The sequence below is a fragment of the Eptesicus fuscus genome, chromosome 2 (genome assembly GCF_027574615.1).
Source record: "Eptesicus fuscus isolate TK198812 chromosome 2, DD_ASM_mEF_20220401, whole genome shotgun sequence".
NCBI lineage: Eukaryota > Metazoa > Chordata > Mammalia > Chiroptera > Vespertilionidae > Eptesicus > Eptesicus fuscus.
The window spans coordinates 83,556,510-83,582,325 of NC_072474.1; the positions used below are offsets into that span (position 1 = coordinate 83,556,510).

Sequence of the window (25,816 nt, forward strand, 5' to 3'; positions counted from 1 at the left end):
TTATTCATCAAATTAGGTTCCTTATTGAGTAATTTAAATTTTCAAAATAAAATTTATTGGGATAGCATTGGTTAATAACCTTATATAAATTTTAGGTGTACAACTTTATGACATCTGCATATTCTATTGTGTGCTCACCACCTGAAGTCTAGTCTCTTTCTGTCACCATATATTTGACCACCTTTACCCTCTTCATTTTCCCCCCACCCCCTTCCACTTTGGTAACCACCATTCTGTTGTCTGTATCTGTAAGTTTGTTTGTTCATTTATTGCTTTTGGTTTTATATCCCCCATACAAGTGAAATCATACAGTTCTTGTCTTTTTCCATCTGATTTATTTCACTTAGCATGATTCTCTCAAGATTCATCCACGTTAGGTCAAATGGCAGTATTTCATCTTTTTTATGGCTGAGTAGTAGTCCATTGTATATATGTATCACATTAAAAAAATTATGAGAAAGTTTATTTAGAAAGTTATAGAGGTAGTAAAAGTGAGCTGTAGAAGAAATGGGCTAAGGAAACAAGTTACAGAGGCAAGAGACGGGCCCTTGGAGCTTAGGAAAGTACATGTGATGAGATTTGAGCACCCGCTCTGGGGGAGAGGGAGAGGGAGGGACGGCGAGAGCCTATGTGGTTCTTTTTTAGAGTTTAAGTGTCAATCTGCAGGTGCAGGGGCCTCCTGTGTGCGGGCTATGGCACCCTCCTGATCCTGCTGGAAGGGTGCTGGGGACCTGTGAACACGGCCCTGCTGGTCAGCCAGAGAACCTGGATAGGACTCCTGCCCGCCATCCAAGTGCAGGAGAAATGTAAACAATGGCGCTCACCAATTCTGCAACCTCTTATACCATCTTGGACTCACCTCCAAAGCAGTATTTATCTTGAGTTTTTTTGCACCAAGGCAAATACCTCACTCACACCTCTCACTTCGACCTAGTCCAGCCATGTGGGTCAGTAGCTCTGGCCTGGGGCCCTATGCTGTGTTTTTCACGTGTATTCAGCTTTGAAACATGCTGCTGTTCCATCACCCACACTCTGAGTAAGGAGGTTGTAGGATCATATTGTCTGAGACACAGACCATTTGATTCCAACTGAGGATTAAGATAAACATTTAGTTGACCCTATTCATTAGTTTTCTCCAAAAACACCTAGTAAAAAATATAATAAGGTACCATATAAAATGCCTTGAAGTATTTCTTTTGCAACAAAAGCTATGTAAATATGAGCTTGCTTGAAATTAGTAAAAACATAAACTTGAAAAGGAAATTCTGTTGGTGCTAAAGATCTTGTGGATTTTTTTTATTGAAAGATCATTTTCCTTCAATAATGGACATTTTACATTAAACCTTTATACAACCAAAATTTAAAAATAATATTAAAATCACACTAAGGTATTTTCATGGTTAAGCCTCTACTTAATTTTATTGTTGGTAAAAATATTGCAAGACACTTGTAACTCTAATATTTCTGCTTTAAAATAAGCAATTAAACTAAACGTCACAAGAAGAGACAATACATACTACAATTTGCTGATAACTGGCTAAAATGATAATTTAATAGTAATTAATGTATAAGAAACAATTGCACTTGAAAAATTTAAAAAGTAAACAAAAAACTCTAGTTATATATATATATATATATATGTCTATGAACAGAGGTTAATCTATAACCTTGCCAAGGGAAGTGTGTTTGTTTTAATTAAAAACAAATAAACAAAAAACCACCTGTGTATTTAACATAGCAATAGGATTTTTTAAAAAGTCTTGAATTTTTTATGTTTTTACAGAATTTCCCCCCTAGTTTGTTGAAAGACTGCAACACAATTAAAACATAATAACACTTCATTGGTATTTAGTGCAAATTTGGAGTAATTTTTACATGAAATATTAAACATATAGCCTTTAGAAGTTGTTGGAAGTAAATGCTGTGACTGTGCTTTCCTCAGTATACTCTTCTTTTAAAGATTTTGAAGGAAACTTTTAAACTGAGGTATTTCTCCTAGTTCGAATGGGATTTATGGTAAGTGAGCCAGTACAGAGTGCACTCATCTACCATTCTTGGTTAATCTGATTTCTTCGCTTGCTCTCTGCCATTACTGTGACATCCCAAACTGATAAGATGATAGAAAACGTCAATTCAGAAGAATTACTGTAGCACTAAAATTCCAGGACTTGGGTGAAAAAACTATTAAAAAGTGTTGTATTAATGAGGAAGTCATTGAAACTAACAAATGTCTACATATTTGATTTAGAAATGAACATCAGCTGGAAAAACGTGCAGTGGAATAGTGCTTCCCATAGCAATACAAAAATTATAAAGTTCCATTGATTCTTAACAGTCTGAAGGTCCAGTATACTAGTATATATATAATATTAAATCCTACTTGCAAGAGTACAGCTATCCTTATGACCACACATGCCAGCAGCTACCATAAGGCCGAGCCATCGTCTCCAGAAAGAAAATGCCTTCTATATGGTAAATAACTGCCAGTCATCCTTTCTTTAAGGTAAATGGTAGAATAACAGCACAGAATAATAGCACATTGCTTGTTGAGTGAGCATAAAGGAAAATAATGATGCATAATAATAAAATGCGGTTTTTTGTAGGAGAGGAAAAAAGGATGTAATTTTCCTTGCACTGGGCAGAAGGTCTGTACTTATACTTGGGAGTCAGGAGCTAAGAAAATGGGAATGTGCCAACACCACGAAATGTAAAATCAGCAGCAGCAATGTGTGGGTTTGCTGTATGTCTATGTTTCATGTAAAGCAAATTTAGGGAAATAGTGAATATATGTGGCTTTTAAATAGCCAGGTCCCTTCTTTGTATCACGTGTGTATAATAACAAGGCCACTTAAAACTCTGAGATGTTTTTTAAAGGTAGCAAGGTGAATGCTCTGAATGATGAATGCTGTTGAATATTTGACTCTGAATATGAAATAGTCAGTTATGGTAAAGAAGGAAACTTCCCACAGGAGATCCTTAGTACAAAGGCTCCACATCTTTTCTTCCTGCTAACTAAACAGCTGCGGGAGGGAGGGATGGTTTCATTATTTTTCCCATCTCACTTTTGCTTCTTTGGGTGCAATGAGTCTCCCTCTCAGAGTTTTAAAATCTAGATTACAGCAGAAGCAATGTATTCCAAGGTTCTCAACCTTGGATATATCAGAATTCATCTGAAGGGTTTTGCCAGCTTATACGTTTCCAGCCTGTCCTCACAGTAGGCCTGATGGAGCCTGGACATCTTAAGAACAACTGCACTAGATGGGGAGTCTCAGACAGAAAGAGAAGTTGTAGTTTCCTTTTCTTACCGTATTAAATAAAAACATTCCCTAGGAGCCAAATGTTGAACATGTCCTGAAGGCGAGTCCTGGTGTAATGGGGCCTCCACAGTGTGGAAGAGGCGTGGATGGATTCCCTTTCTGTGTTAGTTCAGGTTGGGGAAAATTCATGAAAACCAGACATGGGCACAGACTTGGGAGCCAGACTGTGACTTGCAATTCAGTTACTGGCTGCACTCAGGAGAATGAGGGTTCTTATCTCTCTCCCCCTGTGGTCCTTTCACCATTGCTGTAGAAAAAGGTAGACATCCTTAAATATGGCAGGGTAAAAGTTTTGGATAAAAGAAACTGGAGCACAGAGTCAAAAAAGCATTGTAAAGATTGGCAAAAGTACATGTTCAGTGGTGTGCGGGCGTCCGTGTGTGGAAGGGCTGTGGAATGGGGTGGCAGGCTCCTGAGGAGTTCTCAGTCAGGAGATCTTGCTTCCTGTGGTCCCTCGGACAGAACTTTCTCTTTAGAACTAGGAGGAGCTCAAGGCACCAGGACCTAGGGTTGTGCAAATACACTCTTACAAGGAACACCACCAGTCCAGTTTCTAAGCGTTATTTTAGAGCCTATAAAACATGCTTCTTTTCCCTAGCTTGGTTTCTTTACCTCATATAAAAAATAAATAAAAAGGACAAGAGAGGAGCCAATAACTGGGAGTAGGAATGGAGAAGAGTCACTCTTTACTTAATAATCTGTGGGCAGTCGCTCCAGGCCTTGGCTTTCCTTTTGGCCAAAGCCAGCCAGGCTGGTTCTGTTGAGACGGGAGCAGCATCGGGGGTGGAAAACCTCTTTGTGACTTCTTTCACCAGTGGCGCTGGGGGAGGCGAATCAGAGATCTCCACTGGGGTGCATTTTGAAGGAAAAGGAGAAAGGTATGAGTCAGAGCCACACTTTGATGTATCATCATACAATGGGATTCAGAAAGGAAAGCTCAGTGACATTGGGCATCTTCGTTGAGAATCAGAGAAAGCAAGCTATGTGATTGTAACTGTTAACGTGCAACATTATAGTGATCACAGTGCAGTCAGTTCTAATTTCAGATAATTTCTAGAAGCATTTTTTTTTTCTGTGCACAGAAGCTAGGTCTGCATAATAAAAATTAAAAGGTCAATTTTGTGATTCTAGTCACATAGCCAATCAGTGTCATGAAGAAGACGATCAAACGAGCAGTTTGAATTTATCAAGCTGGTGAGGTCAAAAGTGCCCGCCTCCACCAGGCACGCCGGGGTTCCTTCCCCCGTCAGGCCCACAGATCCTGCCAGCTCTTAGGACTCTCAGCCTGGTCTAGCAATCCCTTTGCCTCATATTGCTTTCTTACCACATCATAAAGGCTTCTTAAGGTGAGGGTTCCCACCCTTAGCAGAACTCAGGAACTACTGGTGGAAAAGACAAATACAGTACTTCAGAACAAAGGCTAGCTACCTTAACTGGAGCCACCTGAACTGCACTAACCCTGTGGAGCTTCCAAGAAATCAGGGCAGAGAGAGGTGTAATCTCTGACTTGGAGCTCTCACTTTATTTTGAACTAATTCTCTCTGACACACTCATATAACGTATAGAGCCCTTAATTCCTGGGCATAAAAGCCTAATGAAGTAATACCCATGGAGGTTCTTGAGAAATTGTACAGTGCTCCAAAGTGGTTTTCAAAAAAACTGTTTTCTCCTCACTGAATAGTAAATAAAGCTTTAATGGTGAGACCGCTCTACATTTCCAGAACTCAGCACGCAGGTGACCAAGGCGTACAAAAATCCTGGGTCCGGAGGTTAGATGCCCTCCTGGGAACAGGGCTGCCCAGGGTGCACAACATGCCCTGTCAATCCTGGAGGAAACTGGTTTAGATTCATCCCTCCTCCAGGCGATTTGTAATAAGCACATAGTTGGAAACATTATGGATCATTTTACCTTTTATTAGAATAAAGGAATTTAAAAAAATGTGTAGGTATCTTTTACGTGTCATGAACGTATGAACACTGCTGTTGTTAGTTAACATCCAGGACTTTGAGCCAAACAACCCTGCTCTCTGAAGTCACAGCTGGTCGGACACTTGCCCTGTGAAATCGTATTGATGGAAGGGACCATCCCACTTTGGAGCATCTCAGCCACCTGGGTCACTGACTCAAACACAGCTTCTGTTTCCATCCCAGGTACAGAGCTCCAGATGGGGGTTTCAGATACAACTTTCACACATTTATTTTAACTTCGTAGTGCCAGGAAAACAGGGCCCTGAGTCCACTTTTCAACTCAGGCTTGATACCAACCCCTTCATGTACACCCCACACCCTCACTTTGCTTTAAGCCTATTAAAACTCTGCTCCACTTAAATTTTACCTAAACTTCACCCTTTTCCCCAAATCCTACTAGAATCGTATCTCTTCCTTTGTTTAGAGGTCCTTATGATATGTAGTCTCCCCTTACTACAGCAAGTTAATAAGCCTAGTTTTGTTGGGCTACAGGCAGTGGGGCATTGGAGATGGCGCATATCACACCTTGTTAACTTCAGAAATTTATCAGACCACATTGATAGGTTGAAACTGGCCATGGTGGGAGTATTTACACCACAGTAAATGGCAAATACTACAAATCAGAGGATTCCTGCTCCCTAACTGATTGCTAAACAAACACTGACCGTCACACCACTGAGCGGATGATCCGTGTCAAAGTGTATGAGTGTGGTGGTGAAACAGCCTGTGCTGTTACTACCCCTGAGGAAACAAAGCATGCTCCAAGAAGAAAAACCTGTCACTGAGGTTAAACAGAAACGGTCCTGCTCTCGCTACCTGTCACAGATGTGGGAAGGGTGTTGGCCTTTTTCAGCTGCTCTCTGCGCTCAAGCCTGGACCCTGCTGTCTCCGGCTTCTTCTCTTCCGGCTGAGCTGTGGACTTGAGCAGGGATCCAGCTCTGCAGACACTGCTGCTTCCTGGCTGTGGACCGACACTGACCTGGGTGGGCAGAGAACGTCAGGAAAGGAATGTTTTCAACCGGAGTGCATGCAGAGCCTCACAGTACAGGGCCCGGGGGTTCTGCTGGTCAGCACCATCCTCTGCTCCCAAAGGAGCGGCTGGAGTGCCCTTGGGAGCAACGTGTCTTCAACCCCGGCCCCGCCCCGATCCTGAAGCAGCTGAGTACAAATGTCCCAAAGCGGGAGCGCAACTGTCCTCGAAAGTTGCCCCGTCAAGTCAGCTATAAAAGCAGGGTCAAGAGAGAGACTGATTTCCTCCCAAAGCCCTGTTCCAATACAATCGTTTTCATATTTCTCACGTAACTGTCGTGTGCATGGACTGTTGCTACTAATTACATTGTGAATTCTGCCAAGTCAAGTTACCTTAATAGCATAAGGGAACTGAATAAAATTTCTGACTGAAAATGCTTTCCTGTCTAATGGTGGTTAATTTGTTTATTGCTCTACTCTTTCTAGATATTCTATACCACTCCCAGTTAGCCTTTTTTTTTTTTTTAATTGTTTTAAAATTGATTTCAGAGAGGAATTGAGAGGGAGAGAGAGATAGAAACATCAATGATGAGAATCAGCTGCCCCTTACTGGGGATCGAGCCTGAAACCCTGGCATGTGTCCCGACTGGGAATCGAACCGTGACCTCCTGGTTCATAGGTGGACATTCAACCACTGAGCCACACTGGCTGGGCTTTCTTTTCCTTTTTTAAATCCTTGCAACCATAAAAGAGAGCCAAGCTCAGAAAGGCAAGGTTAAAACTGAAGACCAAAAAACAAAACAAACAAACAAAAACCCCTGAAGACCAGGCTACTCACGTTGTCCTTGGAGAGCTTTTCTGCCTGTTTGGCCTCCCTCGCCTGCTTCCTCTCCTCTCGAGTAGCTTGCTGCTCCCGAAACCCCTTCTGCTTTTGCAGGGCTAACGTTATCCACAGTGGCTGCGCGGTTTCAACTTTCTCCACAAGTTTGGAGCCATCTAAAGAGTGTCTGCTCTGAAGCACCGGCTTTTCTGTGGGGGAGGAAAAAAAAAAAGACTGATATTGTGATTTATAGTAAGAAATATATATTTGGTCTTCGTCCTGTTTCTGGCACAGAGCTCCGAAGTGATGAGAGCGTAAAGGGGTCTCACGTTCTGTGAATGAGGCTACTCAGGGACCACACTTAAGGATGAGGGGGCTGGTTGCTGGGTGAACCAACTGAGTGATCAGAGGATTGGAACTTGCAATCTCACCCCCCAACCTCCTGGGAGGGGGGAAGCCTGGAGGTTGAATCAATGGCCAAAAATACAACCAATCATGCCTGTGTAATGAAGTCTCCAGAAACCCCCAAAGGTCAGGGTTTGGAGAGCTTCTGGGTTGGTGACGAGGTGCAAGTGCTGGGAGGTTGGCCACCCAGAGAGCATGGGACCTCCCCGCTCTTTCCCCATACCTTGTGTCCTTGTATGCATCTCTTCCACCTGGCTGTTCCTGAGTTATATCCTTTTATAACAAACCAATGATCTAGTAAGTCAAATGTTTCTCTGAGTTCCATGAGCCACTCTAGAATATTAAACCCAAGGAGGGGGTTCCTGGGAACCTCTGATTTTAACCAATCAGAAGCACCTAGATCTAAAGGTACAGCCTTATGGGACTAAGCCCTTAACCTGTAGAATAGGACACCATCTTGAGTTGAATTGTAACACACCAGCTGGTGCCTGAGAATTGCTTGGTGGTGTGGGAATCCCTCCCCTGCAACACACACCTTTGAACTGTGATCAGAATTAGTAAAGACAAAAGCCAGCATCCAGTGAAATTACTTGTTCTCGTATCTCAGTACCTCAGCCCCTAAAACTTGTGACATATTAATCAGCCCACTGAATGTTCAACTGTCCCTTCCTAATACAAACTCCGTGCTCATGCCTGAGTGACTCCACTGGGTAGGAAAGTCACATCTTTGATCAACAGAAACAAGAGCCTTTCTCTTCCCTCTAAAATAGAAAAAAAAATCTCCAGTGTCATAAAACCTCAGACCTACAAGGGACCCAGGGAGTTATTTGATTCAGTGTTCTTTTATTTATTGCTTTTCAAGATTTTTGCAAAAACCTTTTCCCCTTACAAACAATATCCTATGTGGAACCCCAAAGTATTAAAGAGGAAAATGGGGCACTGCTCTGCCCTGGGGGCTGCTGAGGGCAGCAGGGCTCTGAGGAACCCAGCGGGAACCATAATTTTGGCCCAGTGCCCTCCTATGTTTCCTTACATTGACTGTCTTGCCTGTGCAACTGGGGTAAACACACTTCACAGATGGTGGTAGCTGAGGTTGGGCTCTGGAACTGAGCAGACCTGGGTTTGACCTTTTGGGATTTTAGGAAAGCTACTTAACTCCTCTAAGAAGGGAGACACTTCAATTTGAAAAGTGTGTGGAGTTCTGATTATGACACTAGAGGGGACATATTAATTACTAACATGAGACAGTTGTTACTGAAAGTGCCTAGGGGACGTTTTCTTTTCAAAAAGTGACAGAAACTATAGGAAGAACTCCAACCGCTTAACAACAAAAAACCAAAATACCCAATTAAAAGTGAACAAAGGACTTGAATAGACATTTCTCTTAAGAAGACATACAAATGACCAACAAGCATATGAAAAGATGTCCAACATCACTAATTACTAGGGAAAAGCAAAGCAAAACCACAACGAGCAATGAGCATATCACCTCGCACCCATTAGGACGGCGACTGTAAAAAAACAACAGAAAATCACAAGTGTTGGCGAGAATGTGGAAAATTAGGATTCTGTGCCCTGTTGGTGGGAATGTAAAATGGTACAGCTGGTGTGAAAAACAGTAGGTGGTCCTTAAAAAAGTTAAAAATAGAACTACCATAGAATCCGGCAATTCCATTTCTGGGCATTTATCCAAAAGTCCTGAAAGCAGCATCTCAAGGGGATACCCGCACACCCATGGTCCGAGCAGCACTAGTCACAAGCCAAGAGGAGCAAGCAACCTAAGTGTCCATGGACAGGTGAATGGATAAACCAAGCGTGGCATATACACACAAGGGCAGGTCATTCAGCCTTAGAAAGGAAGGAAATCCTGTCATGTGCTACGTGGATGAACCTTGAAGACACTGTACTAAGTGAAATAAGCCGGTCACCAAAAAAGACAAGACCATATCATTCCACTTATGTGATGCCTCGAGAGTAGTCTGTCATAGAAACAGGAAGTTGAATGATGGGCTGGCCGAGGGCAGGTGTTTAATGCTTACAGAGTTTCAGTTTTGCAAGATGAAAAATTGGCTGTACACAATGTGAATATGCTTAAGACTCCTGAACTGCACACTGAGAAAAGACGGTCAATTTTATGTTACGCACTTGGACCACAATAAAAATTGTTTTCTAAAGTGGCTGAAAGAACTGTGCCCAAAATATTATCCAAGAGATGCAGGGAAAAATGAGAATCATAGATCAGGTTTAAAAGAACTGCAAGTAAAGGAACAAGACAAGAAGGCTTTGCTAAATCCTACGGCATTTTAAAAAATATATATTTTATTGGTGTTTTTTTTTTTTTACAGAGAGGAGAGGAGAGGGATAGAGAGCTAGAAACATCAATGAGAGAGAAACATCGATCAGCTGCCTCCTGCACACTCCCCACTGAGGATGTGCTCGCAACCAAGGCACATGCCCCTGCCCGGAATCGAACCTGGGACCCTTCAGTCCGCAGGCCGACGCTCCATCCACTGAGCCAAACCGGCTAGGGCCCTACAGCGTTGTTAAACAATGTTGTTTTGAACAAATATATGAGTAAGGTCCAAGAAGTAACATGAGGACAGAATGAGAAACATTTTTAAAGGCTAACAGCATTTTACAAAGGCCAGGTGAGCGTCCCCGGAGGCGGTCCCGGGTTACCGGGAAGAGCACTGTGCCCGGGAGAGAGCTCCTCCCCATCCTGGCTTTACCACTGAGGGCAGCAGGCAAGTCACCGGACTTCTCAGATGTGGTGTCGCCATCGGTAAAATCGAGCTGAGACTGTCTACCTCTACATGTGCCGTGAGGCTGCTGGACGGTATAAATAAAAACACTGTGTAAATGATAAGCACAAAGGATGACCGCCGAAATCTTCCGAAACCGTAAAATCACTTATTTCATTCAAGGTTTTGAAAGATAGAGATGTTCTTTGTTAATCACATAACCATTTTGGTCGGGGGGCGGGGGGGGATGGTGTTCAGAATATCGAATTAAAAGTTCATTTTGTTGCAATGTTTAAACCTATTCTCTCTCATTCCAAACTCAGTGGACAAGCAGAACCTCAGTCCACTTAAGTTCCTTCCTTCAGGTCCCGGGGAGACACGCAGGTACCTCCTGGCATTTACGGGGTTCTAATCACTGCTCCCCAGGGTCAGTGCTTGGAGAAAAGGCCAGTTACTGTCTGTTCTACCTGCCACCAGGGGCTGGGAGTTTCCGAATGAGATGGTATCTGTAATCAAAGTGTTAGAGGAGAAACATGGGGGGGAGGGGGGGTTGATCATTGTTATTTTAATTCCCATCAGGTTGGGTTCAGAGTCACTGCCCCCCTGCCACCCCCAGTGACTTCACCTTGGTATTGGTCCTTGCTGGCCTCCGTCCCAGGAATAGAAACCTCTTTCTAAAGCAGTGGTCTCAAACAAAAAGGGGGTGTGTGCCCTAGGGGATGTGCAAGGCCATTCACTGGGGGTAAAGGGGGAAAAGCTTAGAATTTCTATTTCTCTGTCTTTAAAAATCTAAAAATAAAAGCGAAATGGAGCTTTGCTAATATTTGATGCTTAGACTGGCATTGACATTCTCACTCAGCCCATAGATCGGAAGGCCAGGTACAGCAAAGGGCATGTGCAGAGACTCGGAGGGGAGCTGGGAGCGCTCGGACGAGAACCAGCAATCCCGTCCTCGCTGGCTTTGCTTTTAGCATACTGTGAGGTTCAGCGGTTAGGTAAGTTTACCAATCTCCTTTGATCTAAACGATCCTTTATGAAATGGGCAGTTCCTGCAAACAGACCACAGATTGACTATACTTCCAATAATGCCAGCATAAGGCCACAGCAGAGCTGACAAGCTCTTTGCCTGCCACTTTACGAAGAAATCAGATCTGACGAGAAGTTGGCCAAAGAAAGAAAAGGTAATGCCACGATTGGCAGTATGGATTTACGCCCGCTACTGCTTCAGTGCACTGCACCCTAAGTGCATAGATGGCGCTCCAGGGGTTTTAACATGGACACAGTTAACAAAGAAATTGGAGGTCCAGGCAATTTATTCCAGTGGGGTGTTTAGTCAAACAAATTTGGTCAGCCCTGGTCTAGAGTCAGACAGGAAAGTCTTTAGGCAGCAACCATTCACAAGGCACATGGTCCTTGTTTTCATGCTTCTTTTCTACCAAATAAAGAAAAAGTCAATTAGTGGAGTCCGACAACCTAGAATCCGGATACTGATAAGGAAAACGGGCAGGAATAGCTTTTGGTAGAAAATTCTAACCCAAGGGAGAAGTGTAAGAGAAAGATGCCGCGCTGGAGCATTATTTTTGGGGGGAGAAGATAAGAGTGTGCTGGAGCAGGCCAGGCTGTGAGAGGGGCTTTGATGACGACAAAAGTTACCAGGGCAAAAGCTAATGTCAAAACTAAAAATGGGGGCCTGGCCGGTATGGCTCAGTGGTTGAGGCTGGAGGCTCCATTCCGGGTCAGGGAACATGCCCGGGTTGGGGGCTCTATCCCCAGTAGCAGGCGTGCAGGAGGCAGCAGATGGATGATTCTCTCTCATCGACGTTTCTATCTCTCTCTCTCTCTCTCTTTAAAAATAAATAAAACGTATTTTAAAAAACACTCACTAAAAATGGGTGTTCTGGTTCAGGATGGTGACATAGGGTCCCGAACCTCCTCCTCCCACAGACATACCGAGTCTGCAGCCACATACAGAACAACTCCCTCTGACTGAAATCCAGAAACTAGTTGAGTGACGCCTACACATTGGGCAAATGAATAGGAGAGGCTGAGACACAATCTCACCATAAATCCCACCCCAGGCATTGCAACTCACAACCTGGGGGGAGGGGGGGGGGGCCTGGACCCTACATTTGGTGCCCCAAATTCTAAGGCTTCTGCCTGAGAGACAAGGCCCCCAAAATACCTAGCTCTGAAAGCCAACGGGGCTTGCGTCCAGCTAAGGGACCTTTCTTAACGGGCTCGCAGGGACTCACTCACTCTGGCTATCTCCCCAGGGCCCAGTGCAGAGGCTGAAAGGAAAACCAAAGGCTGAAAACGGGCTCCTCGCTGTCAGGACAGACAACAGACAGAAACCATTAGGGAGAAATGGTCTGGAAGCTGCCGGTCCAGGAAACCGGGCAAGTGTAGGTTAAATGGGATGGCAGGGTGAGCAGCCAAGCCAATACCCATCAGGACACAGGCTCTTTTCTCTGCCAGAACCACCCGAACCCTAAGCAATGAAACAGAAGAAATAAAACCAATCCCTCCCTGAAGCACCTCAGAGGAGAATGTCTCTGAGCTGTGAGAGACTCTGGGCTACGGCCGCACTTGGCCTACTCTGCGAAACAGAAGTGAGAGCGACCAGGTAAAGGCTCCCAGGGGCCCCAAAGCCAATCCGAGGGGCCAGGGAGCGGTCCCAAACATCCGGTATGAAGAGCCAGGAGGGGCAGCCAGGAGTGAGGGTGGCTCTACAACTTCTTTTCTTAAATCTTCATTGTTCAGATTATTACAGAGGTTCCCCGCCCCGCCCATAGCTCCCCTCCACCTGGTTGCCACCCCACCCCAGGCCCCCGCGATCCCGCACTGTCCTCGTCCACAGGTACAATTTCTTTATTGGAGGGCTCCCCAGCGGCAAGCTGGTGGCGTGGGGGTGCCTTTGTAGAGCATTCTGCATAAGCCTGACCCCCAGCCAGTTACTCACACAGAGGCCCCCTAGGCCGGAGCTGCGGGAAGCCCCCTACCTGCCGACTGTGCCCAGAGACAGAGCAGTCGCTGGTCTAGGCCAGTGGTCGGCAAACTCATTAGCCAACTGAGCCAAATATCAACAGTACAACGATTGGAATTTCTTTTGAGAGCCAAATTTTTTAAAACTTAAACTTCTTCTAACGCCACTTCTTCAAAATAGACTCGCCCAGGCCGTGGTATTTTGTGGAAGAGCCACACTCAAGGGGCCAAAGAGCCGCATGTGGCTCGCGAGCCGCGGTTTGCCGACCACGGGTCTAGGCAAGCCCAGTCTTCACCCTCACTGCCCCTCCCAGTGACGGGGCACCTTCATTCATTAGGGTATTTCATTGCCGTGGGCACCTTTAGCTTGTGTTAAGTAAATATGAGTGGGCGTGAGCCCCAGATACATAGCAGAACCAGTTCGGATTTCCAAAATGGTAAAGAAGAGTGGGAAAGTGATGAGAAGAATTGGGGAGTGTCCTAAATGAACTTACGGTGGGCCAGAACAGGGGGGAGAGAGGAAAGGGAGGCCCACCAGCTGATGAGTGTTGGCAGAAACAAAAGCCTGCCTCCAGGCCTGAGTGGACGCCTCAGCTTCGCCTCAGCTCCCAGATGGCCATTTCAGCGTTTATCTGAGGGACCTGGCGGACGGCCCAGACGCCAGCACAGCTTGCTTACGCACGAGCGTCTGGACTGTTGTCCCACAGACGATCCGGAAGTAGCAAATGCAGTGGAACCTCGGTTCTCAAACTTAATTAGTTCCGGAAGGCTGTTCAAGAAGCGATTTGTTCAAACACTAAATCATCCCCCCCGCCCATTTTTTAAGAAATAATGTAAATTGAATTAATCCATTCCAGACCCCCCAAATGATTCTGTTTTAACCTTTCTTATATACAGTACATGTCTAATGTACTGTTTAACCTATAAGCAAACACTTCTTGGGTTTATTGAACCACCTGCTCCTGGCCTTAAAGAAATCGCTTTCAGCACTCATTCCAGGGATGTCTTCAGGTCAGAAGGCAGAGTTATCTTTGCTGGTGCACATATCACTGCCTCGGAAATGCCGTCACTACCTCTTCAGTTGCCTGTGACCTTTGCTTCTTTCACACCCCTAGCAACATCTGCACCTTTGAGGGTCTCTCTATCTTTTAAGATTGTGCTAATCATCGATTTCACCAGCTACAAACGCACTCTCTCCTTTGTTTGTTGCCCGAGAGACGCTTTTTGTCATGCTGAAGTATCAGCGTGAAAGGGCTGTCGGGTCAAAAACCCAAGTTTGGTACGACAACCGACATTGTTTTTCTGTGAGTAGCTTGGTTGGGAATCGAATTGTTCAAGACGGGAGGTGTTGGAGAAAGGAGGCGTGACTGCAGTCCTTCCTCAGGAACCCGCACCTATCCCAGGACGGTCTCCGCTTCCCCTTCCCACCTTACCCATGGCCAAGGGGAACCCTTTCAGAACCACTCACCGCGTTCTTCCCCGCACCCGGGACATGAAAAGCTCCAGACATGCCTGTCTTCTCCACCTGGCCCTGTGCTATTGCTACCGCCCGGAGACGGAGCCGTCGCTGGTCTAGGCAAGCCCAGTCTTTACCCTCACCCCCCCCCCCCCCCCCAGTGACTGGCACCTTCCTTCCTTAGGGTATTTCATTGCTGGCGGTTCAGACTGCTTGCCCCAGGCCCTGGTCCCTTTTCCAGGCAGCACGCGGCTCAATAAACTTTCTTTCAAAAAAGCTTTGGGCCACAAACGGTTTCCTTTCCACAAAAGTAAAGGGCCTCACTAGGATTCCCTCCCTCCAGGAGTGGCACATGGGCTTCTAATGAAGGGAACTGCTGCAACTCCACTGGCTGCTTCCCGCCGGGGGCAGCCTGGCTTTGGGGGTGCCGTGGACAACGCGCTGGACAGAGGCAGTGCCCCCGCCGACGGCTACGTACCTTTCCTCCCGGCCTCGAGCGCTGGGCAAGGCTTCTCTTGTGGGGCCGCAGACCGAGCAGGAGAAGCAGCGTTCCTCTCTGTTTCCACCTCTTCCTTCTCTTCCCTCCTGGGAGGCGGTGGTGAGGGCGGCCCAGGCTCGCGGCTCTCCTGGCCCTCCTTGCTCAGCTCGCTGGGCTCCGGGTCAGGCTTCCCCGGCCGCCGAGCCAGCAGCTCTACCAGGTAGGGCCTGCTCAGTTTGCAGAGTGGGGAGGCCGGGGGGGTCTGCCCGGAGGGCTTGGGCGCCAGGGCTGGCTTCTGCGCCACGGGCATCCTGCTTGCTGCCTTGGCGTGCTCTGGGGCCGGGGTCTGGCTGCTGACGGGTGGGGGTCCAGGCTGGGCGGTGGGAGGGGGGCTGGAGGGGCTGACAGCGGAGTCCTTCCAGGTGCCTGGGCCTTGCTTGCTCTCTGCGGGGAGGGATGGGCCGTGCTTAAGGGCCACACCCTCTGCCTCCTTCTCTCCACCCGTGCCCTCTGGTGCCGGGGGCGCCCCCTCGGCCCTGTCCCCGGCGCTGCTGTTCCTCTTCTTCTTCTTCTGTTCTGCCTGCTGGTCGCAGTGGAAGCGCAAGGAGTAGTTGGTCCTTCTCAACTTGATCCCGAAAGGGGAGGCTTTTTCCTCCCCGCCTGGCATCACCGGGTCCGGCCTTCCCTTGCCACTGGCGGCCTCACTGCCCGACCCGGTCCCGGGCTCCGCGTGGGCCACCGCTTTCTGCGGAGGGTAAGGAGGGCTGGGAACAAGGAACGATGGGAGGTCTTTGGCAAACTTGCAGCCCTCGGTGGTGTCTGTTGGCTCCTGGTGCACCCCCAGACTCTCCGGGCCTTTCTGAGGCTCCTCGCTATCAGCAGCCGCCAGGGGCGGGGGCGCCGCCTGCTCGCTGGCTCCCGGCCCCGGTCTTTTCCTCATGCTTTCAGCGCTCTGTTTGGAGGCCTCTGTGCCCCCATCGGAGAACTTCTGCCAGGCGGGCATGATGGAGAACTTCGCATTTCCTGGCGGGGTCCTCCGGAGGTTCCCCCGGGAATCACAGCGGCCCCTGGGCGCGGGCTCGTCCCCGGGCGGAGGCGGGTCTCTCCTGCCGCGCGGGTCGCCCTCTGCGCTCTTCAGGATGCGGGAGCGGATGGAGGCCCACTCGGCCAGGGCAGCCGCGCTGGCGCTGCTCGCCGACTCCTGCGGGGGCCGGGCCCTCCCGCTGCTGGCCCGGGGGTCGGCCGGGGCCCGGGGCGGGCTCTCCAGGGCCGGGGCATCCCCGGGCTTCCTTTCTTCCGACAAGCCCAGCAGAGACTTGCACGCCGTGTCCTTGATCTGGCTCAGGTTGACGGCGGGGCCGCACAGCTGGGCGCCGGTGACCAGGATGGCCGTGTGCGGGATGCTCAGGGACGAGGGCAGCGCGTGCGGGGCAGGGCCGGCTCGGGGGGCCTTTGGCTGGTGGGGGGCGGACGCCAGCCCTGCGTCTTTCGTGGGTGTCACTGGGCTCAGGTTGACCTTGGGGAAGAGGATCTGCTTCCCTCCCGAGGACACCTGGAAGGTGTAGGGCCTGGGCATGGTCTGCCTCTCCTCCACCTCCTGCCACCTCAGCTCCTCCACCCTGCGGTCTCTCTCCGGGGCCGGCCTCTCCCCCACACACCCCTCTGGTTTCTGGGGAGGCGGGGTGCTGGTTTCTTCCCTCTGTCCCGGGCCTGCACCACCATCCTGCCCACGAACATCGCCCCGCTTCCCCCGCGGCTCTCCGGAGGGCTCGGCCTCGGGACCCTGCTTCTCGCAGACCCTTGGTTCCTGGGCGTCTTCTCTTTGCTTCCCAGGTTCCGGGGGCTCTGGGCCCTCTGCACGGTCAGTCTCCAACCCGCTCTCCTCCCCTCTCCGTGCTCCCGGGGGCTCCTTCTCCGCTTCCTGCCGCCGCTGCGCCTCCACATCCTCCTGCCTCTTCCTCAGCTCTTCCCTCCTCTGGGCCTCCTCCTCTTCCCGCCTTCTGAGCTCCTTCATCCGGTTCTCCTCTTCCTCCCGCTGCCTCTGCGCCTCCTCCTCTTCCCGCCTCTTCTTCTCCTCGTCCTCCCGCAGCCTCTGCTCCTCCTCCTCCTCCTCCCGCCTCTTCCTCTCCTCGTCCTCCCGCAGCCTCTGCTCCTCCTCCTCCTCCTCCTCCCGCCTCTTCCTCTCCTCGTCCTCCAACCGCTGCTTCTCGGCTTCCTGCCGCCTCTGCGCCTCCAGCTCCTCCTGTCTCCTGAGTTCCTTCCACTCTCTCTCCTCTTCTTCCTGCCGCCGCTTCTCGGCCTCCTCCTGTCTGCTCCGCGCCTCCAGCTCCAGGTGCTCGAGGCTCTGCAGCCGCTCAGCCTCCTCCCCCAGGGGCTCCTGCTGCCCGGCTCCCCGGCGCCCGCCTTCCTCTGGCTCCCTGCACTCCGGGGCTGGGCCACCTTGCTCGTCCAGCCGCCGCCTTTCCTCGGTGCACTGCCTCTTCCCTGCCCCTGGCTGTGGTTCGCCCTCCTCTCCCTCCTCTTCCTCTCCTTCTTCCTCCCCTTCCTCCTCCAGGAGCTCCTGCCTGCGGTTCTCTTCCCAAAGCCGCCGCTCCAGGGCCCGGAGCCTCTGCTCCTCCAGGCGCCTCCTCTCGGCTGCCTCCGCCTTCTGCCGCTTGCACTTGGCCTCCAGTTCTCGCCAGTATTCCTCCTGGCGTCTCTGCTCTTCCTCGGCGCCCAGAGGCTCGGGCTCCTCCTCGTGCCACGTCAGCTTGTCTTCTCCAGGGTGTCCGTTCTGGTCCAGGGGCAGCTGGCTCCGAAGGCCCCCTGGTTCCTCGGGTCGAGCCTGACGTTGGCAAGGGAAACAGAATTAGCTTCCTCCTGGTGCACAGGGAACCATGCCTCCTCCTAGTCACCGTGCCGGTGGCCCTCTTACTCTCCTGGTTTGGGGGACAGACTTTTAAATGCCCTGGCGTGGCCCCTGGGAGCCCTGTCCCTTGACCTCCTGCCCTAGGACTGTGGCAAAAGGGAGCCTTTGCTTTTCCGGACACGGGGTCCGGGAACGCAGCAGGGCCCTGCCTCTAGGTGACTCTTGAGGGTCTTCCCTGCTCCTTTCTCACGTAAACAGTAGGAAGTCCCTTTTGCTACTGCTCAGAGGGCTTGTTTTTGGGCTCAAAACTTGGTCATTTCTCCAGGGGTTCCCTTGAGTTCCCCAGAATGTAAGCTCCGGGAGCTCTGTAAGGGAAGGGATTTTTGTCTGTTTTGTATCCTGCTGTGTTATCACCGGGGCCTAAGTCCGTGTGCATAGTAGGTGCTCAATAAGAATGTGTGTGATGGGTAAAAGAGAAAAAAAGGAGGGGCAGTTCTAAGCATAGAGACAGGTAAACGCAGGCGGCCGTGCCAAGAGTAGATGGTGGGGGTGGCGGAGAACTTTATGTTTACTCCCTTTGTTTGTCATTCTCAGATTCCTTGTTCTTAATGTGAATCATCGTAGGAAAACCAATAGTCCAGCATCGGAAAGAAGAGAAAAGAAGTTAGATTTACACTTCGTCTATGTCCCCTGAAACTTGTGCCTTGGAAGTCCGCCCCAATCAAACCGAAGGACCTTTGGCTAAACCATGGCAGAGGAAAGCGGGGCCCTTTCTGCTGCAAAGCAGACGCGCAGCAGCCCCCGCTGTGGGGCACCAGGTCAGACAGGGCGGGGGAAGGTAAACGGGCCTGCTCCCCACACTCCGTCCCTGCTGGGGAGAGACCCGGCCCCTCCTACAGGTCCCCCACCCCACCACCCCGTTGGCAGGGTTAGTGCCCAGCAAGCAAGGGCAGCTGCCCGGTCAGCTAGGATGGGCTCTACCTACCCCGGCAAGTCCAAGTCGCCTGTGCTTCTTTGACACCCTCTGGTTTTTTGGCTTAACGGACAGTTTGTGCTTGGCGGCACTGTTGTCCAAGCGGGCGATGGCCAAGGGGATGGCATCCAGGTTGACACTTTCGATGGTGCCAGCAGAAGAGAAGTGCCTTTTGGGCCGAGATGGTTTAGCTGGAGCTGCCTGTGGTGGAGATTAAAATATATAATCAGCCGAAACCGGTTTGGCTCAGTGGATAGAGCGTCGGTCTGCAGACTGAAAGGTCCCAGGTTCGATCCCGGTCAAGGGCATGTACATTGGTTGCGGGCACATCCCCAGTAGGGGGTGTGCAGGAGGCAGCTGGTCGATGTTTCTCTCTCATCGATGTTTCTAGCTCTCTATCCTTCTCCCTTCCTCTCTGTAAAAAATCAATAAAATGTATTTTTTAAAATATATAATCAGCCCTGGCTGGTTCGGCTCAATGGACAGAGCGTCGGCCTGCAGACTGAGGGGTCCTGGGTTCGGTTCCAGTCAAGGGCACATGCCCGGGTTGTGGGTTCGATCCCCAGTGAGGGGCGTGCAGGAGGCAGCCGATCAATGATTCTCTCTCATCATTGATGTTTCTATCTCTCTCTCCCTCTCTGAAATCAATAAAAATATATATGTTAAAAAAAAAATATATATATATATATATATATATATATATATATATATTCAGTCCGGATCAGAAAGCAACCTGCAGGGAATCCGGGGAGGGAAGCACTTGTTGGTGCCCGCGCCTCGCCCAGCCTGGCCCAGGCCCAGGGAACGCTGGCGAGCAAAGGGGTCTCACTGGGACCGTGAAATGAGCAATGCTCCTGGCATAAAGACAGGACGTTAACTGCTGGCTCTGCCAGTGCTATCTGCATGACCCTGTAATGCTCATTTAACCTTTCAGGGGCTAAGTTTCCTACTCCGAATAATATGTCGATTAGAGGAGGGGCTGACAAAACCTGCGTCCGGCCCGCAGCCTGTTTTGGTGAAGTTTTGCTGGCACACAGCCACGCCCATCAGCATTGTCCGAACAGAACGGAGAGTCTCGTAGTTGGACCTTCTGGCCACAAAGTCTAAAATAAGTAGCTTGCTGAGCCCTGGACAAGCTCATCTCTAGACGAAGAACTGTTACCCTAAGAGCGTTCCCACTACCTCTGACCCTGTACGAACACACCTCCTCTCCTACCTTAGCAGGGAAGGTGTCTTTTTCATCTTCGTATCAGCCCACTTTATGCCCGAGTAGCAAATCTCATTTGGCAAGGGCTCAATAAATATTTATTGAAGGGATGAAGGAACAATAACATCTCTGGCGAGGGCATGAAATTTCTCACCCACAAAACTGGGTTAGCACCATCACTCCAAAGTCACAGAGCACTGAGGGCCCTGAGAAGCTAAAGGGAGGAGCAGAAACTCGGAACATGCCAGGGAGAGGGCAATTCTTCAAAGGATGAGTTGTGGCACCGCTTGCTTGCAGTCTGTAACGCAGACGCCATCACGTAAGGACCACAGGTGCACTGCACAGACTTAGAGAGACTGTGGCTCAGCCTGAACCCAGAGGCCACAGTAGGCAGCCACAGAAGGGCTCCTGGCCACACCACACTCCACCCCAACGTGCAGCAGAGGGCGCTCACAGCCACTGGCTGAGCCTGCAGCTCTCAGGCACAGAGCAAGAGGGGGCCACGATGCCCCTGACTGTGACCCAGCTCTTAAGTGCAAGGTCAGTGGGGTTTAGCCAAGGGTTTTGCTTTTTGCAGTCACCTTCCATATTTACACATGAAAGCTGAAGCACCAAGCTAGCTCCAAGAGCAAAAGGGATGCTCAGTAAATAATTTATGACGAGCACAGACGTAAGGAAAAATAATTCCAGCCTTGGGTCTCCTAGCTTTTACTTACTTATAGTTATCTTTATAATACATATCATATCCTGAACTACTGTTGAAAAGAGATGAATTAGCCCAAACGGCGTGGCTGAGTGGTTGAGCATTGACCTATAAACCAGGAGGTCACGGTTCAATTCCGGTTAGGGCACATGCCCTGGTTGCGGGCTCGATCCCCAGTGTGGGGGCGTGCAGGAGGCAGCCGATCAGTGATTCTCTCTCATTGATGTTTCAATTTCTCTCTTCCTCTCCCTTCCTCTCTGAAATCAATAAAAATATATTTTTTTAAAAAGAAAAGAGATGAATTAAACATTTATTTCCATAACCTAATAGATGCATGAGTGCAAGGAGTTCGAATGAAATGTGACAGATTGAAGACATAGGTTAGCCCTAGAGGCTGAGATTTTTTTGTTTTGTTCATTTTTTTTGTTTGTTAATCCTCACCCAAGGATATTTTCCCATTGATCTTTTAGAGAGAGTGGAAGAGAGAGGGATAGACAGAGAGAAACACCGATGTGAGAGAAACACATTGACCGGTTGCATCCTGCACACGCCCCAACCAGGGCCCAGGCTGGGGAGGAGCCTGCAACCAGGGTACGTGCCCTTGACCGGAATCAAACCCGGGACCCTTTGGTCCACAGGTTGACACCCTATCCACTGAGCCGAACTGGCTAGGGCTAGAGGCTGAGACTTAAATGCGAAGTTTGGTTTGTAGTTATTCCAGCTGGGCCTCTTCACCGTCTGGGTGGTGGCGTTGCCTTGGGCCGCCTCCTTCAGAAAACCCGGGACATACTCTTCTCACTGAGCTGCCAGGCCCGGGAGGGCACCCGCACCCTGCGTGGGTGAACAGTCCTCATGAGAGCGGACTGGCCTCTACAGGAGAGGCTCCCCAGGGCTCCCTGGACCCCTGCAGGTGGAGACGCAGCTTTCAATGGCACACAGAAAAGTTAAAAAAACATCTCTAAATAGGAGACTTATTTCCTTAGAGACTGGGGTACCTTCAGGAGTGTCTTCTTCAACTACTTAGCGGAGTCTTAAGGTACATCATACATTTAGGAAAACTACCAACGTCTAGGGATCCAAACGCAGGCATGCTGGGCAGGTGGCTGTTTGTCAGAGCAGGTTTCAGCTCCAGCAAGTGCATTGCCATGGAAACAGACGCTCCACTATCTACCACTGGTTGGAGTTGAGAGAAATTCAAAGTAATGGATGAAGGCATCATTGATGAATGGGAAAATGAGGCAGAAAATTGTGGGGGAATGAAAGGAGGGGGATTAACTATGTAAGCTCAAATCATTATTACCTTATCTTCCATCTCACTTCTGGCTCCAGGCGGATTCGGAGGACTCGGAGAACTTGGCGTGTCACTAGACTGAAACGGTAAAGAGAGCGCCTAAGTCACACGCCAGAACAGGAAGTTTTGGGCAGCCAACCAGACACTGTCTGTGCTTGGAAGGGCCGCCCCCTCCTCCACACAGGGGCGCAGCTGCCTTCAAAGAGCTGCAGGGGTCACGGTGGGCACTTTGCTAATGTCCAGACTCCACAGGGCTCCTGAGGCCCACAGTGTGCTCTCCCCTCCTCCGAGCCCAACAAGATACCAGCTGGGCCGTCTCCAACCTCAGTCCCTGATGTCCCCCGCAGCTGGGAGGCCCCGGGGGCTGCCCTATAGCCACGGCGCCTGGGAGGCAGGGCTCCAACCTCAGAGCTTTGGCTTTGCTGGCCTCCCACCCCCTTCACCTGCTAAGCCCCCCTCCCCTTCTCTATGAGAAGGAAAGAGGCCCTACCAGTGCCACACCCAAAGGGCTGAGCCGAGAAGGTGAATGACCAGAGGAGGAGAAACAACTCGGGAAAGAAGGAAGGAAACGAAAATGGCTGGAGATTCCCGCCCGTGGCGTGGGCCTGCCCTGGGCACACCCTCAGGTCCGGCACCTGCACCCTCCTGGTGGCCCGCCACACCTTCTATCTAGTATCCTCAACATTTACAAAAGGGTCTCTTGTCCCTTCCAGAGCGGTACTGTCAGCCTGCCCTACCTCAGTCTGTTTTCTGCACCACACTTAGAAGCATCTTTAGAAAACACAAATCAGATTATGTCACTTCCCTGCTCCAAATTACTCAGAGACTCCCTATTTTATAGTTCTCCCATTTCCCATGGTCTGCAGGATCCGGCCCCTGGACCACGCGCTCCCCTCCATCGCCCCCCAGAGCCCAGCAGCCGCCCTGGCCTCCTCCTCAGGACAAGCTCAGCCCCTTCTCTGGGCCTCAGCCTTGCTGCTCCCTCTGCCTAGAGCACGTCCTGGTTTGCTCTGGGCAGTGCTGACCTCATCTTTCAACAAGTCACTCCTTTTCTTTCTTTTTTTTAAAATATATTTTATTGATTTTTTACAGAGAGGAAGAGAGAGGGATAGAGAGTTAGAAACATCGATGAGAGAGAAACATCGATCAGCTGCCTCTTGCACACCCCCTACTGGGGATGTGCCCGCAACCAAGGTACATGCTCTTGACCGGAATCGAACCTGGGACCCTTGAGTCCACAGGCCGATGCTCTATCCACTGAGCCAAACTGGTTTCGGCAAGTCACTCCTTTTCCATCACATGTTTTATTTCATTTTTCTTGATCTGAAATTATATATATATATGATTATTATATATATATATAATTAACTATTTCATTGGTGTTTTTTTTTTTTAATCCTCACCTGAGGGTATTTTCCCATTGATTTTTAGAGAGAATGGAAGAGAGAGGGAAAGATGGAGAGAAATATCGATGTGAGAGAAACATTGATAGGTTGCCTCCTGCACGCACCCTGACCAGGGCCTGGGGAGGAGCCTGCAACTGAGGTACATGCCCTTGACCAGAACTGAACCTGGGACAACTTTGGTCCGCAGGCCAACACTATCCACTGAGCTGAACCAACTAGGGCTGAAATTATTATATTTATCTTTGTTAACTTGTATGTTATCTGACTCTCATTACAACATAAACTACTGGGGCAGCGCCCTGTCTAACCTCGTTCACCTCTGTGAGACCGCAGCTGGGACAGACGCTGGCTGAACAAATGACCTTCCCTCTCCCCCGGGCTCCACACCTTGCATGTCTCAGGTTGTCAGTGAGTGAGACCCTTGGTGTCTTTGGGAAACCCCTGCCTGGAGGCTGACGGCTGCTGCACTGGAGGCTGCAGAGGGCACGTCTGGCCATAGGGGGCGGAATGGGCCCATCCCTGCGTCACCCACCACCTACAGGTGTGAGCGCCAGGAGCCATCAGGGCAGGCCCAGGCAGAGATGAGCAACAGGCAGGCGCATCCTTTTCTTTCCTTCCGCACTTTGCTCTGCAAATTGCTCATCTTTCTGCCTATCCGTAGGCCATGTTAGCTGACAACAAGCAAGACGGCTTGGTGGGGGGGATGCCCATTTTAATAACACTCAACGTCATTGCGGGCACCGTGGAGGCAGAGCGCGAGGATGCTTCAAGGCAGGAAGACTCGGAGCTTTGCCTGGAGAACTCCTTACTCTAGCTCCTTCTCCCAAAAGAGGCCTGAGGGTGTCCCTCCTGCTGCGGGAAGGACTCGCATTTCGGGATATGCTCACGGTGGTTTTCTTCAGTGTCAAAAGACCAAGTTTAGCCCTCGCTGGTTTGGCTCAGTGGTTAGAGTGTCAGCCCGAGGACTGAAGGGTTGAGGGTTCGATTCTGGTCAAGAGCATGTACCTTGGTTGCAGGCCCGATCCCCGGCCCCGTTGAGGCGTGTGTGGGAGGCTACCAATCATTGTGTCTCTCTCACATTGATGTTTCTCTCTCTCTGTCTCTCTCCCTTCCTTCCACTCTCTCTACAAAAATCAATGAGAAAAATATCCTTCGATGAGGAGTAACAACAACAAAACCCCCCATCAAATTCACAGAGGGCAGTGCTGGACCCGTGGGACTTCCTTCCCACACTCAGGAGACTTCAGGCTGGTGTGGAAGAGATGTGCTGGCTTGTTGACCTACTTCTTTCTTGTCTTCCCTTTACATTAGTCCAAGTTAACCAATGATTACTGGGGAGACAGAGGTGTGTAAGATGCAGTTTTGTCCTCAAGGAACTCAATGTTTAGGGACGGAGAGAAAGCGGTTGGGCAGAGGTCGACACAGAAGGGCCCGGCTGTGCCGAAGTGCTGAGGGCGCACAGCAATGGCAGGAGGAGACGGCACAGCGGGGCTCCCCAGACCTGAGCCTCAAGGGGCACGTGCAAAGGGCATGTCCCCGCTTCCTCTCCCGCCCCCAACTTGCTCCAAGATGGTCCCGCTGCAGATGAAGGCACCTGCCCTCCAAGTCCTCTCCCTGGGCCACTCAACAGCAAAGCCTCTCCCCCTTTCCCCTGCCCTGCAGACCCCAGGGTCACCGGCTGCCCCTGTCCACGGCCCAGCGGCCTCCCGGGTTATTAGCAGCCGCGTCCCTGCCCGGCGGAGCCTCACTTTGTTCTCGGCGTCGGAGAGGATGACGTCCTGCGGAGCCACAGGTTCCATGGGACTGGCCGGGAACGGGTCCTCTTCGAGGCTAGCCTCCCCACTGTCTGCCCTCTTCATGGGAGTGGCATGGGGTGGCGGCTGCCCAAACTTGATGTTCTTGCCCAACTGTCGCTGGGGAGAAACACAAGAGAGAGACGTGCTGAGGCAGAGAACAGCTCGCAGGAGCCGCAGCCAGCTTCCCCGCGCGCCCGGGTGGCCCGGGGCACGTGCTGCCCGCGGGCTGCTCTCCAAACGCGGCGCCCGTGACCCCGAGGCAGCCCTGCAGTAAGCGAGTGCGTTCCCAGCCTCGGTCCCTTTTCTTTCCCACCTTCCAGCCATGCGCTTTTTGCATCCGGCCTCCCGCTGTCATGGAGATGTCCATCTTCCAGGGGGCAGAAAGCCCCACTTCTGAACCAAAAGTTGGGAGACGTGTCATAGGACAAAAATTTTTTTGATGGACCTCAAAATCAA

The 25,816-nt window shown here is 50.2% G+C and overlaps 1 protein-coding gene across 4 annotated transcripts in view; it reads right to left on the reverse strand.

The window, feature by feature from the left end:
- Positions 1-1,089: 1,089 nt before the first annotated feature.
- Positions 1,090-25,816, reverse strand: part of CRACD (capping protein inhibiting regulator of actin dynamics) — a 67,349-nt gene continuing 42,622 nt past the window's right edge. For 2 of the 4 annotated variants that reach the window (XM_054728898.1, XM_028143830.2), the window contains 7 exons: positions 25,313-25,477; positions 22,168-22,236; positions 18,970-19,158; positions 15,137-17,960; positions 7,093-7,283; positions 6,102-6,264; positions 1,090-4,164 (listed from right to left, as the gene is read on the reverse strand). In XM_054728898.1, the coding sequence (XP_054584873.1) occupies positions 4,004-4,164; positions 6,102-6,264; positions 7,093-7,283; positions 15,137-17,960; positions 18,970-19,158; positions 22,168-22,236; positions 25,313-25,477 (3,762 nt within the window). In that variant the 3' untranslated portion in view covers positions 1,090-4,003. Of the gene's footprint in view, positions 4,165-4,641; positions 4,700-6,101; positions 6,265-7,092; positions 7,284-11,515; positions 11,653-15,136; positions 17,961-18,969; positions 19,159-22,167; positions 22,237-25,312; positions 25,478-25,816 lie in introns of those variants that run through there. The other 2 variants (XM_054728906.1, XM_054728909.1) reach the window with 2 other exon arrangements.